This window comes from Lithobates pipiens, unplaced genomic scaffold, assembly GCF_037356315.1.
Source record: "Lithobates pipiens isolate NorthernLeopardFrog02 unplaced genomic scaffold, aLitPip1_a1.2 Scaffold_22, whole genome shotgun sequence".
Taxonomy (NCBI): domain Eukaryota; kingdom Metazoa; phylum Chordata; class Amphibia; order Anura; family Ranidae; genus Lithobates; species Lithobates pipiens.
The window spans coordinates 128,702,935-128,718,983 of record NW_027507784.1 but is presented as its reverse complement, the minus strand read 5'-3'; the positions used below and the strand labels follow the sequence as shown (position 1 = coordinate 128,718,983).

Sequence of the window (16,049 nt, the reverse complement as noted above, 5' to 3'; positions counted from 1 at the left end):
GTTGAACATTAAAATAGTGTTATGCCGCGTACACACGACCAGACTTTTCCACGGACTAGGTCGACGGTCTTCCCAAACGAAAGGAGTTGGCCACACACAAGCACACCAAAGTCCGATGGATTCGAACATGCTGACGTACGACCGAATTAGAATAAGGAAGTTCATAGCCTGTAGCCAATAGCTGCCCTAGTGTCGGTTTTTGTCCGTCGGACTAGCATACAGACGAACTGATTTTTCGACCAGACTCGAGTCTGTCGGAAAGATTTGAAACATGTTTTATTTCTAGGTCCGGACTTTTGGAGAAAAAAAAGTCCGCTGGAGCCCATACACGATCGTAATATCCGACGGATTCATTCCGTCGGACCCCGTCCTTTGAAAAGTCTGGGCGTGTGTACGGGGCATTATATATGCTCTAATTAGGGTACCGGAAGTATATTTAGTGATAGACATCCGGTAACCTAAGTAGAGCATCTGTAACACTACTTTGTGGATGTTTTGGTGGCAATTGTGCCTATGCTTTTAAATCTATAGCACCCCCACATCAAACCTAAAGCGTAATCTTTTCTTTTTAGTTTTGGATGGAGTGGGAAAGAATTAGACTTCTGTCAAGTATTTATTTTAGCCTGTGTCCCTGTTCAAGAGTTTCACATCTCTATTTGTACTGGTGATAATTGTCACTGAGAACTAAAGTGAGGAGAAATATAAAATATTAGGTTTGTCCACAGAACAAGTGGTAAGGGGAAATCTTCGATTGGGCACATCTGCTCTGGGGAGAACTGTCTCAGCTAGTAATCCCTTCACTTTGGGAAGATTCCTCCTTGCTCCTGTTGCATCTCTGGGATAGGAAGTGAAGGGAGATCTCCCCAGTGGAATGCAGACAGAAAAAAAAAAAAACTGGTGGGGTTGTTGAAATGTATCTATGGCCAAAATTTCAAACAACATATTTATTTCCACATTGAACTTCAATTTTTGCTTCCATACTCCTATTATTTTAAACAGTCTTGACATTTGTAAACTTACTTTGGGCAGAGGAGAAGTTGCAAAGCATTCAGGGAATCCAGGAAGTTGTGGAAATAATGGCCAGGAGATGGGCAGCGCTCACAATATAAAAGGAGATTTTTCAATATTTATATTGGATTATCAAAAATAATGATTGTTTGTGCTATTACAATGCTAATGTTATAAAATAAATATATTTTCTGTGACTATAGTAGATCTTCTTTAATCCTTTCCTACTCTATCCAAAAACAGAAGAAAAACAAGTTTTAGAAATACATATTCCTAAAAGAGAAGTCCAGAATTTAAAAAAATAAACATTCATATAAATATTTATACTCACCTAGGTGGATGCAGCCTCAATCCGATTCTGCATCTTTACCCCAACGGCACCGATGATCGCTCAGTTCTCCCCCTGCACCCTGAGCAGAGAGCCATGACTGCCAGTCAGCGGCTTTCACCTCCAACATTTATTTGAGCACTGGGCTGTGAATGGTTCAGGGGGAGCTCTCAGAGGATCGTTGAGAGGCTGAGCCAGGTGCTGGCCCAGGCTTCTGGACAGATACTGACCATATGGTCTGGATCTTTCGAGTGGTGTCAGCTGTCAGTTTTGGCTGAAAACTGGTCACGGGAGTGCAGAATAAACTGCACTCGTCTGATCCATAGAAGAAGTATGGGCAAAAAATGATTTGTCCCTATTTCTCCTTTAATTTTTACAATGCAGATTTAGCCAGGTGCTTGGCTAAGAATGGAGAGTAAAAGAAGCACTGTCTGCAGCCTCTCTCTGTAGCTGCTTCCCTGCAATAATGAAATGGTTAACAGATTTATCAGCAAGAGAAGGGAGCTGCTGAGCAGGAAAGGTTAGGTAGACTGAGTTAGGCAGCACTCCACTGTGCAAACTGTAGTCCAGGAGATGAGACTCTACTGTAATCAAGAGCTTTTGAACTTCCATTTAATAGCCTTACTGCTGCCTGCAGGCTTGAAGGAGACTAATCTCACGTGCACCAGTGGTACAATTGGGCTCCAAAACTAGCCGGCTGAAGAATTAAGACTAAAGACTGAACCTTTACAGCTGTTAGATAAAGAGTAAAGTAAGGTATCTCTGTGCCAGCCAATTAGATAGGGGAAAAAAGGATATTGCTGCATGCACTGAGAGGGGTTATTCAGACCCCAAAAAACTGAATAATTGAATAGAATACTGCTGCACTATATGGGGGTGGGGGGGGGGGGGGAGTAGAAAGGAAGGGAAAGAAGAGGTGGTGGGGTTGAGGGAGAGGGAGTGTATAGATGAGAGATTGAGGCTATTTTATACAAGGCAAAATCAAAGATTATGTAAATTAAATAACGTGAATGGTGTGTTGCAAAATCACAATTTATCTGTATGGAAAAAACTCCTTCTAGTGCGGAAATGCTCAAATAAGTTGATATCAAATATAGATGAATATTAGTGCAAAATATCTAATTGTAGTAAATCATAAAAAACAATCCCTAAAAAATTCATAAGCAGCTCAACAAAATGTCTGTGTAAACCACTACAAGAAATATAAAGTGCAGAATTGTAGTGATCCAAAGTAATACATATAAGGTGCAGGTGCCAGTAATTATGATACTGATAATGTCCGTGCAAACACTGCACCGCACAGTGCAGTGTTTGCACTGTGCAGTATTGTTACAGCATAGTGAAGAAAGGTACTCACATTTAAATAATGGTAACTGGTACTGGTAATGGTAACTGGTACATCACTTCTGGTGATTTTGGGGAAACGAGATACCGAAAGTGATGTACATGAGCTCGCTGCTCATCTCTGTTTTGCTCAGCTACCATTATTTAAATGTGAATACCTTTCTTCACTATGCTGTAACAATAAAATTTTAAAAAATACTACACTATTGAGCATCCCTCTTGCCCTGTTTATGAGGTCCACCCACCCCAGCGATGGTAAAAGAGAGACCACATACTCGCTCCAAGTGAACCTAAAGGGACATAATATGACCAGATACCAGTGAGACCGTTTTGGGGACGCCCCTCCTGGGAACATACAGGGGTCCTATAATAAAGCTTTTTTTTTTACACTGTAACCTTACAGCAGTAAGGTAAGGGGACACCCATCCACTTAACTAACGGAGAAAAGAAAAAATCACCTATCACCAACATTGCACTATCTAGGAGCACCAGCACTTTATTTGTGACATCATTTTTTGTATTGTTTGCACAGACATTATCAGTATTGCAATTATTGTGAAGTTTGCACATTGTTTGAAGTGTTTGCACGGACATTATCAGTATCATAATTACTGGCACCTGCACCTTATATGTGTTACTTTGGATCACTACAATTCTGCACTTTATATTTTTTGTAGTGGTTTACACGGACATTTTGTTGAGCTACTTATGAATTTTTTTAGGGGTTGTTTTTTATGATTTACTACAATTAGATATTTTGCACTAATATTCATCTATATTTTATTATCAACTTATTTGAGCATTTCCGCACTAGAAGGAATTTTTTCCATACAGATAGATTGTGATTTTGATTTTTCAACACACCATTCATGTTATTTAATTTTGCCTTGTATAAAATAGCACTATTCTATTCAATTATTCTGTTAGACAAAGACCTTCGCCCATTGCTTAAGCTTAGAGGTTCCTCTCAGCAGGGCCGGTGCTACCACTAGGCAAACTAGGCAGCTGCCTAGGGCGCTCTGCTGCCTAGGGGCGCCTGGTTGCTGGTTTCCCTCCACATCTGCGTGCTCTGTAGGCTGCAGCTTGTAACAAACTCAGTCTCAGGCAGCTGCTTTGTCTGACCGGTAGTGTAATTAGAGGCGCAGCACTGGAGCCAGCGATAGAGGAAGCAGAGCCGATGCTTCCGCTATAGCGCCGTTTTTTGTCACATGGGCAGGGCAAAGGGGCTGGGGACCAATGGGGGCGGCAAAATGAGGTTTCGCCTAGAGTATCAAAAATCCTTACACCAGCCCTGCCTCTCAGGGAACATTTCACCAATTCCTAGCCTTTGTTCTAGAGTGCATTTTGTACTAGTTATAGTATTATTATTCACATTGCAGTTAATGCTTTTATGCGTTTATTGATGCCTGCATGCCTGAGCTAAAGGCAAATGGATTCCAGAATGCAAATGCTACATAAATCATCTGCCCTGGCTTACTCAAGGTGGCCACAGCTAAAAATGACAGGGGGGTGTTTTTCAATGTGATTTCCCAGCAAATTAAAACATGGAGACATGGATGAATGGGTGAGTTTGCTTTGAATATTAAACATGAATTAAATAGCATTTTCAGATTGTGGTGCTCAAATACAGTTAAAGTGATATTAAATTCTTATTTTCTTTGTTTAAAATAACAAACCTGTTATACTTACCTCCTCTGTGCGGTGGTTTTGCACAGAGCAGCCCAGATCCTCCTCTTTTCTGCTCCTTTGCCAGCACTACTGGCCCCTCCCTCCTGCATAATGCCCCCACAGCAAGCAGCTTGCTATGGGGGCACCAGAGCCGAGTCACTGCTCTGAGTGTCCATTCAGATACGGACCATGGCTCGGCCCCTCCCCCTCTTTATTCTCATTGGCTCAATGACTTTTATTGACAGTAGTGGGGTCAAATGGCACCTGCTGCTGTCTCAGTCAATGAAAGAGACTCCCCGGATTCCCAAGGCTCTTGTGCAACATTGCTGGTTAGAGAGGGGGCTCAGAAATGTATTAGAGGGGCTGAGGGGGGCTGCTGCACATGGAAGTTTTTTTTATCTTAATGCATAGAATGCATTAAGATAAAAAAATAAAAAAACTTTTGCCTTTCGAACCATTTTAAATTTCACTTTAAAGAATATTCAACCAATATAGAAAATAGCCTAATATTTATCAGCAGTATTACTACTACTAATACTGCTGCTACATGTTTCACTCAGTCAAACACCTACAGTGCCTTGCGAAAGTATTCGGCCCCTTTGAACTTTTCAACCTTTTGCCACATTTCAGGCTTCAAACATAAAGATATAAAATTTTGATTTTTTGTGAAGAATCACCAACAAGTGGGACACAATTGTGAAGTGGAACAAAATCTATTAGATTTTTGAAACTTTTTTAACTAATAAAAAAATGAAAAGTGGGGCGTGCAAAATTATTCGGCCCCCTTGCGTTAATACTTTGTAGAACCACCTTTTGCTGCAATTACAGCTGCAAGTTGCTTGGGGTATGTCTCTATCAGTTTTACACATCGAGAGACTGAAATTCTTGCCCATTCTTCCTTGCAAAACAGCTCGAGCTCAGTGAGGTTGGATGGAGAGTGTTTGTGAACAGCAGTTTTCAGCTCTTTCCACAGATTCTCGATTGGATTCAGGTCTGGACTTTGACTTGGCCATTCTACCACCTGGATACGTTTATTTGTGAACCATTCCTTTGTAGATTTTGCTGTATGTTTGGGATCATTGTCTTGTTGGAAGATAAATCTCCGTCCCAGTTTCAGGTCTTTTGCAGACTCCAACAGGTTTTCATCCAGGATGGTCCTGTATTTGGCTGCATCCATCTTCCCCTCAATTTTAACCATCTTTCCTGTCCCTGCTGAAGAAAAGCAGGCCCAAACCATGATGCTGCCACCACCATGTTTGACAGTGGGGATGGTGTGTTGAAGGTGATGAGCTGTGTTGCTTTTACGCCAAACATATCGTTTTGCATTGTGGGCAAAAAGTTTGATTTTGGTTTCATCTGACCAGAGCACCTTCTTCCACATGTTTGGTGTGTCTCCCAGGTGGCTTGTGCAAACTTTAGACGAGACTTTTTATGGATATCTTTGAGAAATGGCTTTCTTCTTGCCACTCTTCCATAAAGGCCAGATTTGTGCAGTGGACAGACTCTCCCACCTCAGCTGTAGTTCTCTGCAGTTCATCCAGAGTGATCATGGGCCTCTTGGCTGCATCTCTGATCAGTCTTCTCCTTGTCTGAGCTGAAAGTTTAGAGGGACGGCCAGGTCTTGGTAGATTTGCAGTGGTCTGATACTCCTTCCATTTCAAAATGATCATTTGCACAGTGCTCCTTGGGATGTTTAAAGCTTGGGAAATCTTTTTGTATCCAAATCCGGCTTTAAACTTCTCCACAACAGTATTATGGACCTGCCTGGTGGGTTCCTTGGTCTTCATGATGCTCTATGCGCTTTCAACAGAACCCTGAGACTATCACAGAGCAGGTGCATTTATACAGAGACTTGATTACACACAGGTGGATTCTATTTATCACCATCAGTCATTCAGGACAACATTGGATCATTCAGAGATCCTCGCTGAACTTCTGGAGTGAGTTTGCTGCACTGAAAGTAAAGGGGCCGAATAATTTAGCATGCACCACTTTTCAGTTTTTTATTTGCTAAAAAAGTTTAAAATATCCAATAGATTTCGTTCCACTTCACAATTGTGTCCCACTTGTTGGTGATTCTTCACAAAAAATTAAAATTTTATATCTTTATGTTTGAAGCCTGAAATGTGGCAAAAGGTTGAAAAGTTCAAGGGGGCCCAATACTTTCGCAAGGCACTGTATTTCGTTCACAGAACTTCACGACGAAGCTGCAGTTAATCCATAGAGAGCACAGGAATCTCTATACACTTTGTACACTGTGCAGAGGTCTCACTCATTATTTCTTCTTTTGGTCGAATATACTTATAGTGTTAAGCTATTTTTCCTGTTAGTCAAATATTCTTTAAAGGAGAAGTACAACCAAAGCTTGTTTGGCTGTACTTCTCCTGTAGATCACAGGAGTGCAGTTCGGTCTGCACTTCATTGACCCGTTTTCAGTAGACTCTACTGGTGTCACAGAGCGGGTCCAGGCTCGCGACAATGGAGTTGGGATTCGCTCACATGCCTGAGCCGATACCCAGCTCAGGCTCTTAGTCACCAGCTCTCTGCTTGGGGAGCCCTGAGCACTGAGCAATCGGCAGTGTTAGATCACCCGGTTCTCAGTCTAAGCCCTTGTACACACGGTCGGAAATTCTGATGGAAAATGTCCGATCGGACCGTGTTGTTGGATATTCCGACTGTGTGTGGGCTCCATCAGACTTTTTCCGTCGGAATGTCCGACCAACAAAGTTTGAGAGCTGGATATAAAATTTTCCGATCGGACAAAGTTTGTAGAGAATCCCGATCGGACAAAGTGCCTCGCATGCTCAGATCAAATTACGAGACCAAAGCTATTGGCTACTAGCCTGAACGTAGTCCTGTCGCAACGAATGAACACGTCATCATGTTCCGAACGATCGGATTTTCTGAAACTTTGTCCGACCATGTGTATGCAACACCAGTTTCGGACAAAATCCGTTGGAAAAAATCCAACGAATTTTGTGGTCGGAATTTCCGACCGCGTGTACAAGGGCTTAGAGGCACAGATGCAGCATGGGACTGATGCTGCATCCATCTAAGTAAGTATGATAAATACATTTTAAAAAACCCATACTTCTCTTGCTGTTTGTTAACCCACATGTGCAAATCACTACCAGCCCCTCTATTATAGGCAGGCATAGCACAATCTATAAGTCTTTTATAAAAACGAGCCTTGTAAATACCGATTTAGGGCGATCTTCGTGCTGGTCGCATGACTCGCGGCAGCGTACAGCTCTGATGGATGGCTTCTGCAGGAGGGGCCGAGATCTCCCTTTGATGTCAGCCAGGGAGATCACATGGCCTCTCAGCCCCTCCCACAGTAGCCCTGGAGAACATCTGCGAGTCACGTGGCCTGCCTAAAGATTGCGCTAAAACTGTATTTAAGCCTCGTTTTTATAAAATACTTATACAGTGTGCTATGCCTGCCTATAATAGAGGGGCTGGCAGTGAACACTTGTAAAAGTTTATTTGTACTAATAGCAGCGGGGATGGAGGGGGGGTGGAGACACAGATACAGAGCTGACAGGTAGGGAGGAGGGGATGATGGGGAGAGAGGAGAGCTGAGAGCAGGGCTGCGGATGAAGAAGGGACGTACATTGACCATGGTGGTTAGTGCTCAGCAGCCCTGATTGTCATGGTCAGCACAGAGAGAGGGGGACACAGGAAGTGGCAGTATCAGCCAGGTTTTTTTTACAGTTTAGAAGGGGGCAGACTACACAGCACAAGCACTGTACTGTTTAATCTGCTTTAAGGGACCAGGATCTGTAATTTTTTTAGGGGGGTTAACAAACACTTTAATTAACCACTTCAGCCCCGATGCATTTGGCTGGCCAAAGACCAGAGCACTTTTTGCGATTCAGCACTGTGTTGCTTTAACTGACAATTGCGTAGTCATGCAATGTGGCTCCCAAACAAAATTGACGTCCTTTTTTTCTCCACAAATAGAGGTTGCTTTTGTTGGTATTTGATCACCTCTGTGTTTTTTTGCACTATAAACAAAAAAGAGCGACAATTTTGAAATAAAATAACATTTTTTACCTTTTGCTATAATAAATATCCCCAAAAAATATATAATTTTTTTTTCTCAGTTTAGGCCGATACGTATTCTTCTTCATATATTTGTTAAAAAAAAAAAAAAAACAAATTGCAATAAGCGTTTATTGATTGGTTTGCACAAAAGTTATAGCGTCTACAAAATAGGGGATAGTTTTATGGCATTTTTATTAAAATATTTTTTTTACGAGTAATGGCAGCGATCAGTGATTTTTATCATGACTGCGACATTATGGTGGACACATCGGACACTTTTGGCGCTATTTTGGGACTATTCACATTTATACAGCAATCAGTGTGGTTAAAAATGCACTGTTTACTGTGTACATGTGACTGGCAGTGAAGGGGTTAACCAGGAGGGGGCGCTGCAAGGGTTAAGTGTGTCCTAGGGAGTGATTCTAATAGTGGGGAGGAGGGGCTGTGCGTGACTCTAGGCAGAGCGGGGAAATGCTTGTTTACATCAGCATTCCACTGTTCTTCCTCTCTGTGAGACGATCCTGGGTATCCTCGCGGACATCGAGTCCTCGGGACCCACTGTCGGACTCACAGAGCTGCTGTTACGTGATCTCTGCTATTCAAGCCTCACGAGATCACGTACATTAACGTGATTTCACGCAGCGGAGCCAACCTGCCACAGTAAAACTGCGATAGCTGGTCCGCAAGCGGTTAAAGCGGATTTTCACTCACATTTTCGACTCCTCGGCATCCCTCACTAATCTGTGCACTCTAACCGAATTGGCATTTTTTTTCTGCTTCATGTACTCTTTTTTTTCAGTATGCATTTATCACTTCCTCTTCCCTGGGTGTGGCTCCGCGCGTCATTTCCGGATTGCAATGCCTCCTGGGAGATGTGTGTCATCAATCCCAGGAGGCAATAGGAATGGCTGGTTCCTGGAGGGGGAGGAGGTGAGGACAGGTTTGCATAGCTACGGGGTGGCAACTTCCTCTGACGCTACTGTTGCTAAGGAAACCCAACCTGCAAGCTATTACACTGCTTGTGCTGCACTGAGCATGTGCGAGATCTGCAAGGAAGAAATTCGGGAAGAAATACAGTCTGGCTTCAGATGCCTACACTTGAAATGGCCATGGTCTGCAAGAAGTTTATAAAGTAAGAAAATAATGCCACAAACAAACAAAACAGACCTTAGTTTACAGCTCACCTTTACTAGAATACAATACGCTTGGGTATTATAGAGGTATTTTTATCTAAAAAGTATAATTTCGGCCGACACACCACTTTAAGGCTATTTTTATTTAAGATTCAAGTTAGGGAATATTACATTTGCCCTGAGAAGTGTAACCTTTTGGAAAAAGACATTTAACACATATTACAATTATTACAGGAATTATGTTTATTTTTGACGAATGCTGAGCCATTCTCATAGCAATTTTTATACATAGACCCCCTCAGTATACCCACTGAGAGCTGATAAATTACTTTAGGTTCATTAGGCAAGCCTCAATGTGCCTGACCTTTAACAATGTTGCAAGACCAGTTGCGCTGATGCAAAGTGCAAGTAATCCATCAGATCATATCCAAACAGTGAAACAATAGGCCGCAATGTTGCCAAAAATACAAGACATACTTTAATTCACTTATCTGTGTTGGTCTTGTAGAGGGCTGTACCCCTATGCAGCTAAGAAGTGCGGGCTAACAAGTTTTTCATTTACACTGAACTTGTTTTGTGTACTTTACCGATGTATTTTGCTGTTTGCTTAAAGTGATTGTAAAGTCAAAAGTTTTTTTTTATCTTAATACATTCTATGCAATAAGATAAAACGCCTTCTGTGTGCAGCAGCAGAGCCGGTCCAAGGGGTGGGCGAGAGCTGCGGGTGCCCTGGGCAGAGTGTGAGAGGGGGCGGGTTGTTAGCAGGCATAAGAGTCCTATGCTGTCCACGTCCGGCCCGAGCTGCTGCTCTTTCTGGCCCCCCGCGATCGCGCTATTTAATTGTCACTTTTGTCTCCAGTCTCCGCCGCTATCATTAGCAGAGTAGAGAGGAGCGGACGGAGGGAGGCGGGACAATTCTGCACTGGGGGCAGGACCAGCACTACGTGGAGAGCAGTAGCTGCCTGTCACATTAATCTGGAGGTGATTGGCTGCTAGGAGGCAGCCCTAGCAGCCAATCACCAGTTCGCTAATATGAAAAGTCAGCCCGGCAGCTCCTGTGCCCTGCTCAGTGCTGCTGTGCCTTCAGTTTAGGATTATCCCGCAGCTCCCACCTCCTGCTTTCCACTCTGTGAAAGGGAGGAGGAGGAAAATATATGGAAGCGGGGGAATGGGGCTAGTGCTGTGTGGAGGGGTCGTGTAAAGGGGGCAATACTGTGTAGGGGGATATGTAAAGGGGCAATACTGCATGTGAGGTGATATGTAAAGGGGCAAATATTGTGTGGGGTGATATGTAAAGGGTCAATAAATATTGTGTGGGGTGATATGTAAAGGGACAATAAATACTGTGTGGGGGTGATATGTAAAGGGGCAATAAATACTGTGTGGGGTGATATGTAAAGGGGCAATAAATACTGTGTGTAGTGATATGTAAAGGGGCAATACTGTGTGGGGTGATATGTAAAGGGGCAATAAATACTGTGTGTAGTGATATGTAAAGGGGCAATACTGTGTGGGGTGATATGTAATGGGCGAAATACTGTGTGGGGTGATATGTAAAGGGACAAAACTGTGTGTAGGGTGCTATGTGAAGGGGGCAATATTGTGTGGTCTGATATGTAAAGGGACAATGCTGTGTGGGGTGATATGTGAAGGGGGCAATACCATGTTGGGTGATATTTGAAGGGACAATACTGTGTGGCGGGGTCATGTTAAGGGCGAAATACTGTGTATGGGGTGATACGTGAAGGAGGGGCAATTATGTGCAGGGTGATATGTGAAGGAGGCAATACTGTGCGGGGTGATATGTGAAGGAGTCAATACTGTCTGGGGTGATATGTGTGAGCGAACTCTGTTTCTAGTGCATTAAACCTACTGTAATTGAATTTGTATTGTTTTAAGTATATTCTTGTTTTGAAATGACATTGTTTCTTTCTTAAAAATGGGGGGAGTGGGGCGCAGTTTGCCATCTTCGCCCTGGGCAACAAATGGCCTTGTCCCAGCACTGTGTGCAGCCCCCTAATACTGAGCCCCATCTCTGTGCAGTGATGTCCACGAGTGTCTCGACCATCCGGGACTCTCCCTCCCTGAGACACAACAGCAGAGCCATTGGCTCCCGCTGCTGTCAAAGTCAGTAATCCAATCAGGAGAGAGAGGGGCGGAGCCGAACCGCAGTTTCGTATTTGAATGGACGGGAGCTGTGGCTCGGCTCGGGTGGCCCCATAGCAAGCTGCTTGCTGTGGGGTCACTCAACAGGAGGGAAGGGCCAGGAGCACAAAAGAGGAACCCAGGAAGAGGAGGATCTGAGCTGCTCTGTGCAAATCCACTGCAACACAGCAGGTAAGTATAACATGTTTGTTATTTTTATAGAAAAGAAAATGAAACTTTACAATCACTTTAAGCCTAGTACACACGATCAGAAAATTGGATGAAAAATACTGCTTTTGAAGCAATCCTACGATAATCTGATTATTAGTACACAGCTTTCGAGAGACGATCACAACTGTTCATCCAAAATTATCTGAAGGGACAAAGATGACAATTTTTCTCGCATGACACCAGATCGTATGATTTTCATTTAAGAAGTACAGTATTTGAAAAAAATTGGAAAAGCAAAACTACTCATGCTTGGAAACTAAAGAATATATTACAATACAATACAACACATTCCATCACTTCTAAAGTAAGTTTAGTAACCTCTTCATTTTCGATATGAGACTAGCATGCAAAAAAACAAAGAACGGACAATCATTTGTCCGATATTCTCATCATGTGTATGGTGCTTTAGAGTTCTAGTCTAGATTACAGGCATTCAATTGTTTACATATTCTTAACAAGCTGTAAAAAAACTTTAGGCCTGTTTTGTCACATTTAGCCAAGTTTGCATTTAGAAGTGCTTTTTTTTCAAATAGTCAAAAATTAACAATGCCTGTAAACGGCGAAAACACGGCTAAACATGAGTTACCGAATTTACATACGTTTACAATCTGTTGCAGGCGCTTGGTGTTTCAAATGTCTCTGAACATTCGTCTTGAGCGCATTTTGGCTTAAAAAAAATATGCTTCTAAACTCAGCTGCCTAGAAACAACTATAAATGATCCTGTGTACATGTACTGATAAGATAACATAGAGGAGAGTTCAGGGGCTGCTGAAAAAAACACCCGTTTACCAGCAGCAGTGTACATGAGGGATATGCAATTAGCAGACCTCCAGCTGTTGCAGAACTTTCCCATGAGGCATAGCAAGACTCTGACAGCTACAAGAATGACACCCAGATGCAGAGGCATGATAGGACTTGTAGTTTTGCAACAGCTGGAGGTCCGCTAATTACATATCTCTGCCCTAAAGGGTTAGTTCACCGTTAATTACTTTTGCCAAAAACTTCTCTATATAGTACAGCATCCTCAATACATTAATATGCACTGCTCCACTTAGTAAAAGAATGCTTACTTTTTAAACAGTTTTTTCTATTGCCCCTTTCTTTAGGTTCTGCAGATGGCAAGCCATACTGAACGTTGAATGCTCAACCTTGAAAATTCACAAACAAGCAGTTTTCTTGCACTGCAAGGTTTGTTTTAACACTTAGTAGCCTACACTGGAACAAATAATTTCTACTAAGCATTCAGAATTGCGTGCCTCTGATCCTACATTTCCTACAGATGGAATCTGGTATTGCTAAGGGCAAAAACCCATTTCCAGGTATCTGTATATTAATGGATTCATGGTCTACTCACTCAAGCCGCTCTTCCTCTTTCTTGCGTAGACTGATGTCTCTCTGGACAACCTCCCATACATGCTTGGCCTCTTCATCACTCAGTTTGGACAGGTCCAGCTTCCTACCCATGGCGATTCTGTAACAGGCAAAGACAGAAACAGGAGACCTGTGATAAAACCAAGATATACAAGTATGACCAAACAGCTTTGTTTGCTATTGAAGGATAGAATGGTGAATGGTGTAAAACATAGTTTAAAAAAAAAGAGCAAAAACATGACATATTAATTGCACAATACCCGCATGACTTCTTCTGGAGATGTGGAATGATAAAATTACTGTTAAAAGAAACTACAGGAAATACACAGAGACAGGGTAGACAGATAGTCACGCTAAAAGGTTTTTTTTTTTCTTAAAAATGCATATACTGGTAATTGTCAGTTAGATGCTAAAGAGAAAAGGGTAAGGGCAATAGTAGTTGCATCACACTAAAAAAAGGTTAAAGGGTTAACAAGATGTATATGCTTTTCTCAAATATTTTCTGAGGGGTTTGGATTGTCTTCGTCCATAAAAAGCATGAGACAGTTGACCAGTCAGCTGATAGTCATACCACAGGGGGGTGATTTCTGAAGACAACATGTGGCCCAGTTCATGTAATTTCTGTCAATAGTCTCATTGTCATCTTAAATGATGCATATTAAAAGCGTGTAGCCTTCCATGTACCATCCTTGTCACATATTCTTTGAAACTAAATTCATTAAAATGTGGTTATATTTTCCAACTTATTTTTTTTTAGCGTTCTGCCCAGGGGGTTTGCTAAATGTGGAAAAACATTCCAAACAAGGAATGAACTATAGCTATAAGATTAGCACTGAACTATATTTCAGACATTGTAGCAAAGGATGCAGACTTTAAATTATGTATTTCGGGGGTCAGCCAGCTGTAGATCGCGGTCTAGCAGTAGATTGTGGACAGGTAACTGGTAGATCTCAGTCTGGGCTTGCTGGCCCACCATCCCAGAGCATCGAACAGACTGCAATATAGAGGGACTACTTGTAAAGTTGGAGCTGTAGTAGGGAGAAAGAGCCAATGATTTTTCTGTAGTGCTGGCTTCTGTCCCAAGTAGAGTGACACCAACTGCACTCCACCTCTTATCCCGGCTAGCGGTCTCCAGAGTGGTGCCAGCAGCAGGAACAAAGAGATATTCAGGTCAGTGTGAAGCAATACACTGGGCATAATAGTATAAGGCTGTTTTCACACTGATGCACCGCGGTTTACCCACACTGCTGGGGCAGTGCAGTCTACTTGCAGTTTTGCTGCACATAGCTATAGACTTCTATAATATCCTGCTTTTTTAACACCCCCAACTTTGTGTGTACAAGCCCCAAGGGTGCTGCTGCCAAATGCAACTAAGTTCTCATTCACAAGTGTAGCAACACTACTGCTCCTCTGAAAAGCGATCCAAGTGTGTGCTGACAGGTGGGCAGGAGGTGAAATGTTGCCTCCTCGCCACCTGATTTAAACCCATGATTGCCATGCAACGAAAGAGATTGTGACACGTTAGTATGCCAATTAGAGGTTTAAACCAGGTGTGAGGAGGCAAACACTGTGCCCAGTGATCTTTGACTTCTCCCTTGTTCCTCAGGTCGATCTCCACCTCTGTAAGGTTGCCTACCCCTGATGTATTTATTATATATGTATGAGAAAACAACACATTACCCTGAAAAATTCTTTCTACCCTTCACTGCATGCCACGTTCCTTATTACAGTTGTATTGCAATCAGTAGTAGCAAACAGTGATGACAATAAAGCAGGAGTACTCCTGTATGGCCCATAAGGAAATGTGAGCAAAGCAATCCTCTGTTTAAATAACAATATGCAAAATGATCCTGCCAGTTGACATTGCTCAAGGTATAATCACAGACTTAAAGTGGTGCCATTTTATACATTACTGCAAATTTACTGTCAGCTAGTAAAATCTGCATATCCTATGCAGATCTCAATCATGTCCAGTGCATGGGTTAGATCCAATTTAGGCTGTAGGTGAGCAAATGGAGCTTTAGTCAGACTACAGGGTGCTAATTCACAATGCATACTCCTTTATGTACAAAGGATTCATAGGTGTTGATTCACTAAAGGCAAAGAGGCTGTTTGCTTTTCAAGGAATTTGCACTTTGACGATTTTTTTCTTTCATTTATTGAACGTGGTGAAAATCCACTATGAAAAGAATACCCAATCCTACGCCAGGTAAATAAAAGAACAGTAATTTTGCTTGCACAGGATGGATGATGGCTGTCATCAGAGCTTTACCTATTTCTAGATTGTAAACTCTAACGAGCAGGGCCCTCTTATCCCTCCTGTATTGATTTGTATTGTAAGTGTACTGTCTACCCTCATATTGTAAAGCGCTGCCCAAACTGTTGGCGCTATATAAATCCTGAATAATAATAATAATAATTTACAAGTCTTATCCTTGTAGGAGAGCAGGCTGAGTTTCCAGCATAGCCAGAAAACTTACCACAGTGTGCTCTCATGCCTAGTGTAGTTGGTTTTTAATAGGGAAGCAGAGGGACCTGCATGAACGCCAGGTATTTCACACAAAGGAAGCAATACAGTGAGAACAGGATACTGTTTCATACAAGTACATGGTACAGTAGGCACGTATTAGGAATATGAAATGTTGGTTTGACGTATTCTTTAATGATATTGGTTTTACCGTTTCACTAGTTTTGAAAAGGGTCATGGGCAGGAATATTTATTACGTTTTCATCCCATAGAAACAAGCAGGATATGAGGCTATGTATCAGCTTG

General features: G+C 42.3%; 1 protein-coding gene across 8 annotated transcripts in view; it reads right to left on the bottom strand.

Moving 5' to 3' along the window:
• MLPH (melanophilin) overlaps positions 1 to 16,049 on the bottom strand; it is a 122,864-nt gene that overhangs the window by 86,310 nt on the left and 20,505 nt on the right. For 7 of the 8 annotated variants that reach the window (XM_077448243.1, XM_077448249.1, XM_077448245.1 and 4 more), the window contains one exon: positions 13,260 to 13,376. In XM_077448243.1, the coding sequence (XP_077304369.1) occupies positions 13,260 to 13,376 (117 nt within the window). Of the gene's footprint in view, positions 1 to 13,259; positions 13,407 to 16,049 lie in introns of all 8 variants that reach the window. The other variant, XM_077448247.1, reaches the window with a different exon arrangement.